At 46.3% G+C, this 12,730-nt stretch overlaps 1 protein-coding gene across 4 annotated transcripts in view; it reads right to left on the bottom strand.

The window, feature by feature from the left end:
- RBPMS (RNA binding protein, mRNA processing factor) overlaps nucleotides 1-12,175 on the bottom strand; it is a 197,998-nt gene extending 185,823 nt beyond the window's left edge. The window contains exon 1 of one of the 4 annotated variants that reach the window (XM_061134506.1): nucleotides 11,549-12,175. In XM_061134506.1, coding sequence (XP_060990489.1) covers nucleotides 11,549-11,614 — 66 coding nt within the window. In that variant the 5' untranslated portion in view covers nucleotides 11,615-12,175. The remainder of the gene's footprint in view (nucleotides 1-11,548) is intronic. The other 3 variants (XM_061134503.1, XM_061134505.1, XM_061134504.1) reach the window with 3 other exon arrangements.
- Between the last annotated feature and the right edge of the window lie 555 nt (nucleotides 12,176-12,730).

The raw sequence follows: 12,730 nt of genomic DNA, 5'->3' as shown, positions 1-12,730 counted from the left end.
TCCAAGACTATCAGACACTGGACGACAGCAAAGTTTAACAAGTGTGCTCTTGGAATTCCGCTGTGGTCCAGTGGTTAAGATTCCATGCTTCCACTGCAGGGGACACAAGTTCGATCCCTGGTTGGGGAACTAAGATCCCACCTGCTGCACAGCTGGCCAAAAATAAAAATAGAAAAAGTCTGCTCAGGCTCAAGTTATTAGACCTGAATGCCATAAACAAGAATATGCCAATGGCCTGCATTTTCATGAGTGCCTCTGTGGGCTCAATTAACAGGCAGTCCGATGACCAAAGTAAGGATGACTTCGATTTCTTGCATCCTAACCTGTCATCTGTTGTGTTTTACAGGGAATAAAAGCAGCTCCCGAGTCTGTGAGGTGCCTCCCTAAGGGTTCACAGGGCTCAGATTAGCGGCGGCCTCGTGGCTACCGCACAGGTGCTCACAGGCTGGACCGGGCCAGCGGAAGCCCGCAGCGTCGTGCATTGCTTGCCTTCTCACTTTGCAAACGCAGAAAGCACACGGAATCAAAGGCCTGTGTGTCTATCTCCAAATCAATTCCACCTGGGCTGTTACCATTAACTCTTTGCAAACCAACAGCACATCTGCAAAGCAGAAATCCAAGTCACCCTGCTCCACTCAACTTAGCACTCTCTGGGCGGCCCACACTTCACTCCTGCTTCTGTGGAAATATGTACTCGGTTTCCATTTTTACTGGACAAAGGGAAGCAGTCCTTTACATGGGAAAATCAGCTTTTCTCTCCCACCCTCTTCATCTCCACGGGATCCATCACTTCCAAAATTTCTGGCTTAAAAGCACGGGCTAAGTGTCCTTTCTGATGTAATTAAATGGGAATCCCGAAGTGATCATCTTGAAGGCAGCGTTAAGATTTAATCTAAAAACTGCTGGGAAAGGTTGAAAACCTGGGAAAGATTGAAGGCAGGAGGAGAAGGGGACGACAGGGTGAGATGATTGGATGGCATCACTGACTTGGTGGACATGAGTGTGAACAAGCTCCGGGAGTTGGTGATGGACAGGGAAGCTTAGCGCGCTGCAGTCCATGGGGTCGCAGAGAGTCGGACATGACTGAGTAACTGCACTGAAGAACTGCTGGAAAAGGTTTAGGACCACGGAGTGTATTGTACAGGCCTCAGAATTTGACAAGTTGGTTTGTATTCCAGTCATTTAACAAACAAATGTATCGGGCAGTTCCACTCATTGTTCCAGGCACTGGAATTACTGCCTTGAACAAGACCAGAGTCCCATTCCAGGAGTACAAGGCAAGTACACAAAGTAACATCAGTGAGGAAGAAGTCCTGCGGGGAAAATAAGAGGAATCTGACAGTGGTTGGGAACTTGGGGCTCCTTTGAACTTGGAGGTCAAAGATCCCTCTGGGTAACATCTGAACTGAGATCTGAATGAATGAGAAGGACAAGGCTGCCTCATACCTGGGTGTATGGTTTCCCAGGTGGAAAGGAGAGCATGTACAAAGGCCCTGAGGCCGGAACAGGTCTGGCAAGTTGGAGAGACTTAAGTAAGGCCCAGCAGCTGAAGCATAATGAAGCTGTGACTCCCGGTGGATGAGGTCAGGGAGACCAGCAAGCCCAGATTACATGAACCTCAACATACCACCATAGAGATTTTCAGCTCCTACCACCACTTGCAAATAAAACCTCAAATTACTTAATCTCTCGAGGCTCGGTTTCCTCATCCCTAAGCATGAGAACACCTCATTGTGTTTGTTAAAGTGCACACTTAGTGTACACACTGCTATATTTAAAATACATGACCAGCAAGGACCTACTGTATACCACAGGGAACCCTGCTCAGTACTCTGTAATAACCTAAATGGGAAAACAACTTGCAAGAGTAGATGCATGTATATGGATAACTGAATCACCTGAGAGTAAATCATCATTAAACAACTATACTCCAAAAGAAAAACTTTTGAAAAGCAAAGTGCAGTGCTTAAAAGAGAAGACATTAGTCCACAGATGCTTAGTGAGTTAATGTGCCAAGAATCCATAAATGCTTTTATAAGTTTGATTATACTGGGGCCATGCACCTGATCTTCGATTATCCCTCCAATTTTTTTACACCTCTGAAGACCAAAAAAAAAAGTTTGCAACAAAAATGGTTTCAGCACTGGCTCTGACCTTTTTTTTTTTTTTTTTTGCTCACTGCTGGGAAAATGCTTGGAGTTCCTAGAAAAGAAAGAAACAGGCTTAGAAGGGTAGAGAGGAGAGAAGGCAGACTCAGGACACAGTGATCTGGCAGAGGGAAGGCTGACTGGACTCCAGGATAGCTTGTGTTTCTTCTCAAGATAAGCAAGGCCCAGAGAAGCAACTACCGACATTTTCAGCCTCTTGTCACCCAGCATCCCACGTAAGGCATAGGACAGGACGGGAAGTGTGTGTGTCACAGTGGAGAGAGGTGTGTGTGTGTCCCCTCCCTGGCCCAAGACACATCCTGCCGGCTTAGAGGGATACTGTATTTAAAAACAGATGCTTCTGGAAAGTCACACATTTTAAGGCCTGTAAATCACACATGCTGGGTAAAGTAATTACACTTGTGTAGCACTTCCCTTCTGAGCACAAAGGAAATTCTGGTCCTTCTACAATAAGATAGCACTTTCTGCGCCGTCCCTTCTCTCATGAGGCCAAAACTATCCATCCTACAGGTGGGCGTCAGAAAAATAAATGTTCACAAAACAGGATCCTAGGGATTTGAGGGGGGAAAAAAAATTTTTTTTAATCTCTAGGATTTCTTAGAATAAAGTTGGCCACCTGCCAGCATATCTACCTGGTGACATTAGAATTTAGGAAGAGCAAAGAATGTTTAAGAAAAAAACTCAACTCAGGAGAAATAAAGATTAACTGAAAGTGGAAATTAGTCTCTAACTTCTTTTTGTGGGCTCCTGAGATGCATCAGGATTTTGAGATGCCTAGATTTCTTTGTATCTTTGCAAAGTCCAGGGGCGGGGGGTGACAGAACTGAGCTATGCTGTGTTAGCAACCCCTCAGCGTTTTAAATTTGTTTAACAATACTGTATTACAGCCTGGAATTTGGAACCATGTTCCTTGGCGTGATTGGCATTTATTACTGCCATTTCCTTTTTTTAACTCCCGTATTCTACATAATGTGCATCAGAATGGTTGCAGCAGGGTTAAAACCTATGAGAAACACAATTGTTTGTTCTTAAATTCCTGGACCGCATTTTTTTATTCACAAGCTGACACAGCTATGAGCAGAAAAAGCAGCAAACGAAATGAATAAATTGAAAATATAACCCACAGAAGAGACGACTTTGGGCTCTAGCCAAAGACTCATTCTAACTCCCCCAACCCCTATGAAATGAAAAAGAACAAAGCAACTTGGAATTTTCTTATAAAAATACTCAAGCCTCTTCAGACCTTCCATCTTTACCTTCCAAACCCATTTACAAATTTTATGTCCCTTCTAGGTAAAGGTTTGGGAAAAGTTTAAGTAAAAGCCTAAGAATGAATTGCAAATTTTAGAGGAAAACAATGTTCAAAGACTGCTGATGAAAGAAAAAATAAAAAGACATGAAATACACTATATATACCTAGATTTTTTAGGCTCCCCCCAAATCAAGCTTTCAAATGGTTAAGTATATTGAACACTAGTATAACTAGGCAGATTATATACATTTTTGTGTTCCTAAATTAAGAGTGCATTTACAACTTTGCTTTAGCTTTTTCTGAGAATGTCCAGTTCTCTCCCTCACTGTGCCCCCTGCCACACCTTAAAAAAAAAAAAAAAAAAAAAGCTTCAAATTTTAAGTCAATCGTCCATCTTTTGCTGCCCACCTTCACAAGGTTTCCTAGGAACTGGGGTCCCACACCCTCTCCAATTTCCTGGGCACTCAGTTCATATTCACCCAACTTTTCAATGACCAGCTACATAATCTTTTTGTTGTTGTTGAGTCCCTAAGTTATGTGTAACTCTGTTGCAACTCCATGCATGGACTGTAGTCCACCAGGCTCCTCTCTCCATGGGATTCTCCAGGCAATAATACTGGAGTGGGTTGCCATGCCCTCCCTCCAGGGGATCTTCCTGACCCAGGGACTGAACCCATGTCTCCTGCACTGCAGGCAGATTCTTTACCCCTGAGCCACCAGGAAGTCCCACATAATCTTGAATTGTTCTGAAAATTTCTTGGCAAGGTCAGACCTCTGCGTCTCAAATCCAACCTCTTCACCTCCCAGTTGCCTTCTTTTCTTCCCATTTCAAGGTAAATTTTCTGGCTTCTACAAACACAACCACCACGAAGCTAATCATTCGAAAGAGAAACCCAAGAGGCTCCATGGATGGAGCTCCTAGTCTTCTCTCTGGAGCATCTGACAGTTACTGCAGCCCGTGAACACCTCTCCCGCCCCGGCCAGGCTCAGTCACTACCAGCAGCCACCGTCTTATTTTGAGAGCAGGACTCCTGCAGTTAGCCTCCAAACCTAATGCATCTGCTTCCTCAATGGAACATCCCAGGATGCCATATCCCCCTTGCACAGAAGTCCACTCCCATCACAGGAAGCATGCTGGTCCCTGGCGTGGAAGAGACTCTTCCATCCTTCCCCCGGCCCCAATCATCCGTACTTCCTTTCCTCCCCTGCTTGTTTTCCCTCTTAAGCCTCTATCTTCATAGAAGGCCTGATCCTTTTGACTGGACCATCTTTCTCCAAATGGCTCAATCCTATCCTCATCCGGAAGAAAAAAAAAAAAAATCCCAGTATCACCTTTTTTTTTTTTAAAGTTTCCTTTGATATAGCTCCATGACCCTTTCCCCTCCTTAGGGTGTTGACTGGTTCCCAGCTCGAACTACTGCCTCACTTAACTGAACACAGTGCAAGATGGTACCCGTGCACACAAGGCCCTCTCCACTAAAGCTGGGAGCAACTTAAGAGTCGGAGCTTTGTCCCAAATCTTGGCTTCCTCAGAACCTTCATGGTCCCGAGTCACTCAGGATCTCAGTCACCTCCCCATATAATGAGTTTCATCATTGCCCTGATCCCTACATTAGCTCATTGTGGGGATGAGTCACAAGATACAGTACTGGCCTGGCCAGTGCCTGGCCAGTACTTGGCACCGAGTAAATACCCAAAAGTTAATAATTCTTACCTGGGTGAATGGCTAAAAAGATTTCTGAAAATTTCCCAGGATCAGTAGCTCAGAATTTTCTTCTTTCTGCACTCAACAGAGATGTGCGTGCGTGCTCAGTCGCTGAGTCGTGCCTGACTCTGCGTCCCCATGGACGGTAGCCCGCCAGGCTCATGGGATTTCCCAGACAAGAATAGTGGAGTGAGTTGCCATTTCCTTCTCCAGGGGATCTTCCTGACCCAGGGATCAAACCAGAGTCTCCTGCATTGGCAGGGAGATTCTTTACCACTGACCACCTGGGAAGCCCAGCAAAGATGACCAGGCCACAAACTCTGCTCTGATCAGCTCTGCAGTCAAGCACTCCCCACCTGCCCCCCGACACACACAAGGCACTGAACTGGTTTGCAATATCCTCCCCACACACTTGAAGGGAGGGACGTGAGTCGGTGCAATCATACCCAAGTTATCCCCACAGGGCAGATAAGGTCATCCCCGATGACACCCTCCAATCAACAGGGCATCACTTTAAAGACCTGGTCCCGGCTGGCCTCAAGCCCCACACAGCCAGGCTGCCACTTCTGCCCCAGCTATTATTAAGGTTCATGCTCTTCATTCCTTCCTAAATTTTTCCTTTGACTAAAGCAAGCACTGTTCAAGAGGACCATTTGCATTCCCTTTCCCTTACCCGCGGGCAGACACTAAGGTGCCAAATGAAAAAGAACACAAACATTCCAAAGTGCAGTCACACAGGTCACACGAGCAGGCTCATTTGGGAACGTTTCTCTCGCATCAAACCAGAGCTCCTGGTCCAAAAGGTCAGAACGAATCCCACAGCAGAAACCACATGCTAACAGTGAAGACCCAGCTGCACCTGGAGATGAGCGGGCCCATGCTGTTAGATGGACCAGGCACGCTGGCCTCTGGGCACCAAGGAAGGCTGCAGGTGACAGGTGAGGGAGGTCACTTCTGAGGGTGGTGGGGGGGGTCCATTCACCACAGGCTCTAAATTAAATTGCACATGAAGTTAAGTGGCTGCTTTTTGAGAGCTTACCTATTCAAGGTCATCGCCACCACCCCTCCCAATAAGGATATTTCCTATGTTTATAAGTTGTTCATAAAGAATTATATGTGCACACAGGGGTAAGTGTGTGTGGGTGGTACTTACCTGGGGAGGTGTTGGGGATTAGAAATACTCCGGTAAGATGGCACAGTTTTTGTTTTTGTTTTTTTTTAAAGGTAATGATCCAGGAGTTAAATGTTGATAAAGGAATGTAAATTCTGGAATTCTGAGGAAAGTCATCTCTTTCTGATAAGACATTCAGGTGATGGAATCTTGCAAAAATGCAGGCTGAATATTGGCTTTTGCCTAGAAAGCAGCTCGACAGAGAGGGGAAAACTGGTTGAAATAAACAGTGTGCAGCATATTACGGAGCACCAGAGAGCTATCTTGAAGGTCCTATTTAAACTTCAAGTGTTGACGGAGTTGGGCACCAGAGCCCCTGGCAGCGTATGTGTGGATGGACTGAGGAAGAACGTCAGAACAAGGAGACCAGGCTAAGATCACCAGGAACAGACAGGACAAGGGAATGACAGACACAAACACGCTATGAGGAATGGAGGCCTGATTCCTGGGTCAAGGAAGCAAAACACAACGTGGTCAACCCAATGGTTTTGTGACACCTACAGATACTGCAAGGGCATTTAATGAAATCTTCAAAGCAACGACCTAGAACTGATTCTGTGCCTATGTTCATTACAGAAAATTTAGAGAACCCAGAAAAGCATCAGAAGGTAAATATAAAGACCCATAATCCACCACATTGTTTGTATTCATATTTGGCTATTTTTAAAAATTGGCATCACACAATAGCAAACTTTAATTTTTACTCTTTTCACATAATGTCATGGGAATTAACTCCTCCTTTAAAATGCAGACGCTGGAAGAGAAAGTTGGATTCTCTATTACAGCATTCAGAGAGAGATAAACATTGATTCCAGATTTCTAGCCTCTAGAACTGACAGAATAAATGTTTTAAGCCACCCACTCCCAAAAAAAGTAAATACACATAGGTACATTCTTTAAAAATGTGGCTTTTAATGGCTACATAATACTCCCTTTCAGGAATTACACGACAATTTACTTAGCAATTTTCTTGTTAGTGAAAATTCACAGACTATGTCTATCATAAGTAACCAATATTCATCCTATAAATAAATCTTTGTGCATGCTTATTTCCTTAGGGTAAATTTCTAAAAATAAAAGCACGGAATAAAAGGGCTTGAAAATTTGACACAGAGGGCCAAAGTCCTTCCAAAAGCCGCAATAATTCATGCCCTCACCGCAGCACCCAAGAATTCCCACTTTATTGCCCCATCACCAATGTCAAACATAGTTCTATCCTCAAAGTGGAAAATTAAGATGAACCTGAAAAATTTACATGATAGTATCTCCAATGAGAGCATTAAACACACAAATGCCCTTAGAAACAGATGACTACATGTGAGCATCAGGGTTTATCATGGAAATTTTAAAACCACTACTGGAAAACTAAGTGCATGCCATATTGGCAGTGGTCTTGCAGCATCATTTTACTATGAAATCACCACATTTTCATCCAAAACGCTGTCACCAAATCCTATTTATGACTGAAATATAAGTTTACTGTATTTGATTTGGTTTGGAGTAACAGACTCCAAATTTGGTTAAACTGTACAAAACCATTCTGTAGTTTTCCCCAGGTCAAAATACCGATTCATCTAAATGCTCAATGAAAACCTGAGGTTGCCGCATCAAACCACCACACATTTCTCTGTGCCAATTACATCAGAAACAATTTTCTTCATGACCCCAATTATTTGGGGGAAAATTACAAAGCACTTTGAAAGGTAGAATGCAAGGTAAAGATCTGTATTAAACTTCTGAACACCTGACTTTGTGACTTCTGACCACCATCTGCCAAACATCTTTTTGATCAATATTCCAACAAGGCCAAGTTTCGTTTTAAAGTACAAGAATGTTCACGGCAATTTAAGGAGAAAACTAACACGAGTGCTTTGACGTAGTAAGACACCTTTTAGAAATGATTTGTAATCAGCCTGAAAAGTGTCCAACAGCATGCCTTAAAAGTAAAAATAAGACCAAATTATTTATCTGATTTCCATTTTGAAAACTCAGGGATCAAAAATAATCTCTACTACTAGACTGTTTTCAATATACAGAACTTCAAGCCAAAAAATTATGTCTCTTACATATTAACTGTAGTGAAATTTGTCAAGTGTGAAGTATTTGAAGAGAAGAATATCTAGTCCAAAAGTAGAGGTAAATTCGAGGAATTTTTATTTCATTAACTGTATTAAGCCATGCAAGAAAAGCTCTACTGCCCTGTTATTCAGGCACCCAGTCATGTCTGCCCTACACAAATGTATACAGAAGTCTTGTAAATCTCAGGCGCCATTAAGATTTTGACAACCGGTTCTTCTTTACCGGGACAAGTTGCATAGGAATACGCATGTACAGCCAGAAAGCCAGATGTATCCTCTCTCTGACACTATTGGCTAGCCAAATCTTAAAATTATTTTTCCTCAAAGTTTTAAATATTACCCAAAGCATTAGACTATATCCTGCCCAAAGTCTCAAAAACTTCCAACCTTAAAAAGCTGCAGAAATCCTCCTAGGTCTCAAGACTGTTCCTTCTATAGCATTGGAACTAAAGGAAGTTGTTTCAGCATCTTTGTTTCAGAGTGAGCTGCAGAAGCTCTCAAACCAGGAGATGGGCCGCTGAAATGTACCAGAAGATAAAAGGAACACACTTAAATTGGGGGGGGGGGGGGGGGTAGAATAAAACACGGATTTTGTCCATAGAGAAAGTCTAAATAACTCTGGTGATCTAGGAAATGAACTATTTTCCCTCAAAGATGACTGGACTTATTCTTCCTCATCAGCTCAATGGCTACCAGAAGCTACAGAACACTCATCATTATGTGTATATATATTTACATGTGTGTGTTCTGTTTACTGGAATCCTCCACCGCGGCTTTCCAATGTGTTTGAGGACAAACTGCTGATCCCTGGGTGGGCAAGGGGAAGGATCATTCGGGTGGTTTTGTATATTGCTGAGCACATTAATGGGACTCAAACACATTTATTTAACTTGTGGCTTTCAGGGTTGGGGGAAAAAGGAGTTTTTCACAAACAAAACATAAACCCCAAACAGGGAATTAGGGCAAAACTACCTAGATCATTCAGGCCAACTTACTTTTTCCCAAATTTTTAACCTCATAAAACCTCTCCCTTCACAGTGTTTTGGAGTTTTGTCTGCTCCATCTCTTCTACAGCTTGGGTTCAAAGGTTTTTTAATCTGTCCCCTTATTTTTAAAATAACATGGATCTAGCCAATAAGACAGACACTTTCTAGAACCACGGGCCATTTCCACCTAATAAAGGAAGACTTAAGGCAACAGGACAGGTTAAGAGACAGCAACTGTATTGGGATCACCTGTGATTTTCCTGGTACCCAGCCTCGCACACAAAGACACCTGGGGTTCGGGCAAACAGGCCAGTGCTGCAGGCAGTTAAGCTGAGCTGGGTCAAGCAGAAAAAGCTGAGTTTTCTCTGCTTAATTCTGTCAAATAGTTTATGGTGTGCAGGCACTCAAACCAAAAAAAAAAAGTCTTTGGTTTACCCTGATGAACTTTTACAAGTTTCTCTTTCAGGTGAAGAGAGAAAGATGGTTTCATGTGATATAGTCTCACCCTTAGAACTCAACAGATCGCCAATCTAAGTGAAACAGAAAGGTTTCTGCAGCCACTGCAATTCCTTAAAAAAGCTACTTTTTTTTATTAATTATATAAAATAAAATACTCCAGCATTCTCCAAAAAAAAAAAAAAAGCTACACTTTTAAATTTTATTTCAGTGGTAGGGAAAATAAAATAGGAAAGCAGCCAATGAGGTTCAAGAAAAAAAAGCGGAACTTGCAATTCAAGTCTCCATCTCTTTGAAAGAGAAGGAATGTCAGTACTATTCCATCACTTGCAATTTAAAAAAACCAGCATGTAAAAACAATGCTTTTCAGAACAGTTTATAATAATAAAGGCGATTTGCTCAGGTGAAACGGCAACTTCTGGCTCAACAGCACTTCACCTGGGTTGCACCCACAAACAACTGTGTTAAGAGTAAAATCTTGTGTTATTTTGCACAATGTTTGGCTTGGTCTTGGAGCTCTCCTCTGTCTTCCCCATTTAAATAGTTCCCATTTTACAAGTGCTGAGGGCTTAAATGTATTAAGTCCTCCGCTACCTTGGGTTTCACAATCAGAATTTTAGTTTACACACAACATAGTATTTCCATAATCATCTCAACACCCTAACCGCTTAGCAATCAGTTCACCTTTCTGTAAGAAAGCTCTTATCTAGACTGCATACTTTCTTGCATCTACACATACTCTAAAAGTTCCTTTTGGAATGTTTCAGAAGTCAATTTCCTGGGCTTTTCAAAAGGTAGGCGGAAACTGTTTACTGAGTTCCAGATAACGCACCTAAGAGAACAGAGCCCATTTAACAAGATAACGCAAATATCCCAACTACAAAATTCTGAAACGATTGTTCAGAAGTTCCCCCACATGTACTGAGTTTTGTTTCTACCAAAGGAACGCTCTGCAGCCGCATCATTTTTACCGTTGTTAAGGACGCACCACATAAAATTTACGCTCAGACGTTAAAGTCCTATTAAAATGGTCTGGATCAACACTTCGCGAGTTGCAAAGTCTGAAACTCCAGCATGCTGCGCCCCACAACCGCAACGCCCCTAAATTTACAAAACCTAATCAGCCAGGTTCGGGGTCTTTGACTCATCGGAGAAGAATGCGGCTGATGAGTTATCTATTAATCCAAAACGCCTTGGCTGGGAAAGATATTTCACCGAGAACTTTTCGCATAGAAATGGGGTGGGGGGACGGAAGGTGTCTTTTCATGAGAACTTTCCCCGAGTTTCTTCCCGAAACCACACAAATACACACCCCACAACTTTCAGCCCCAGACGCAGAACTAAGTTCTGACCCTCCGGGTCCCAATCATCTGAGGTCACTCAGGAGTCAGCTCTCGATTCCGCTTTTAAAATCCGGGGCAAACAAAGCTGACCATTATACTTACAGAGGTCTCGGGAAAGTCCTCAAAGTTACGCAATTTTCAGGCACGCAGACGCGCGTGGACCCACCAAAACACACTCTCCGATGATACACCCTCATCCCGCGGCCGCAGTCTGGGGCTGCGTCCCCGGGTCGGGGCGATTCCCAGCCCCTCGGTGCCCCTTCCCCAGCGCAGCCCGGCGCCCCGGGACCCGCGCCCCGCCGGCCGACCGGCCACCCACCCGCACTCTAGGCAGAGCCCGCGACCGCCGTCCCAGGTCGTCCCCGCCCCGGCACCGAGCCGCTCCGTACCTCTTCCTCCTGAAGGTTGGCCTCGTTCGGGGTGTTCTCCTTCTCGGCTTTGCTGCCGTTGTTCATCTTCCCGGTCCTCCCTCGCCGGGCAGGGCTGGGGCGCGGGGCTGGGCGAGGGCGCGCTCGCCCACTTCTCCCTTCCCCGGGCGCCGCGGGCTGGAGTCGGGGCAGCGGCGGCCGGCGACTCAGGAAGTGCGAAGGGGAGACGGGGCAGGGCGAGGCGCCGGCGCAGCGCGGAGGGGACGGAGACAATCGCGACCCGAGAGGGAGACCTGGAGAGGGCGGGCGGGCGGGCGGGCGCGAGGGAAGGCAGGAAGGAAGAAAGGATGGGGCGAGGACGCGCGTCCCGGGAGTGAGTCCGCAGAGTTGGGGATGTGGCCGAGAGGGGCTGGGGGGCGGCCGCTGGCCCGGACGTAGCAGCTGCTGGAGGGAGGGGGCGAGGGGTACCCCGGGAGGAGCAGGAGGGAGGTGCGGGACGGCGGGGCGCGGCGGGGACCCGGAGAGCCGCTGAGTGCGCGCTCCTGGCTGGCTCTGGGAAGTCCGGGCTCCAAGCAGCTCCCCTTCTCTCGCCTGCCTGCCTCCCTCCCCCCCGCTCTCTCCTCCCTCCCCTCCCCTCCTCCTCTCTCCGCCCTCCCTGGACGTGGGCAGCCGGCTGGAGCCCGGAGGGACGGGACGAGGGACGGCAGAGCCCCCCGCGGGAGGAGGGGCCGCGCCGAGGGCTGCGGCCCCGCGGCCGGATGGCGCGCGCTGGGGAGGGGCGGCGGGCGGCGGGCGGAAGCGGCGGACCCCGGCCCCCGACTCCGCGGTAGGTCGGAGGGCGAGGGCCGAGGGGGAGGGCCGAAGGCCGCCTCCTGCCTGGCACCTGGAGACCGCCGGGCCGTGCGCGCAGCTTGGAGCGGGGCTCCGGCGACCGGGAAGTGTGGTGGGTTACTTTTGTTTACCTGCTCGCTTTTCACGAGGGGTTTGCTCCCCAATCCCTCCCCCTCCTCTTCAGTACCTAGTGGGCAGTTGGTAACGACAGGATGCGGGAACTGGGGTGACGTCCGGGGGCAGCCCGAGCCGGCGTTTTCAGGGCGCATCGTCAACCCCCCCCTCCACGCCGGGTCCTCCGAAACTTCTCCGGCCGCCCTTGCTCGGACTCCTCTACGGCCCTTATCAGACTGTCCTGGAATTACTTGTTTA

Source organism: Dama dama, chromosome 32 (assembly GCF_033118175.1).
Source record: "Dama dama isolate Ldn47 chromosome 32, ASM3311817v1, whole genome shotgun sequence".
NCBI classification, from domain to species: Eukaryota; Metazoa; Chordata; class Mammalia; order Artiodactyla; family Cervidae; genus Dama; species Dama dama.
This window is presented reverse-complemented; position numbering and strand designations above follow the sequence as displayed.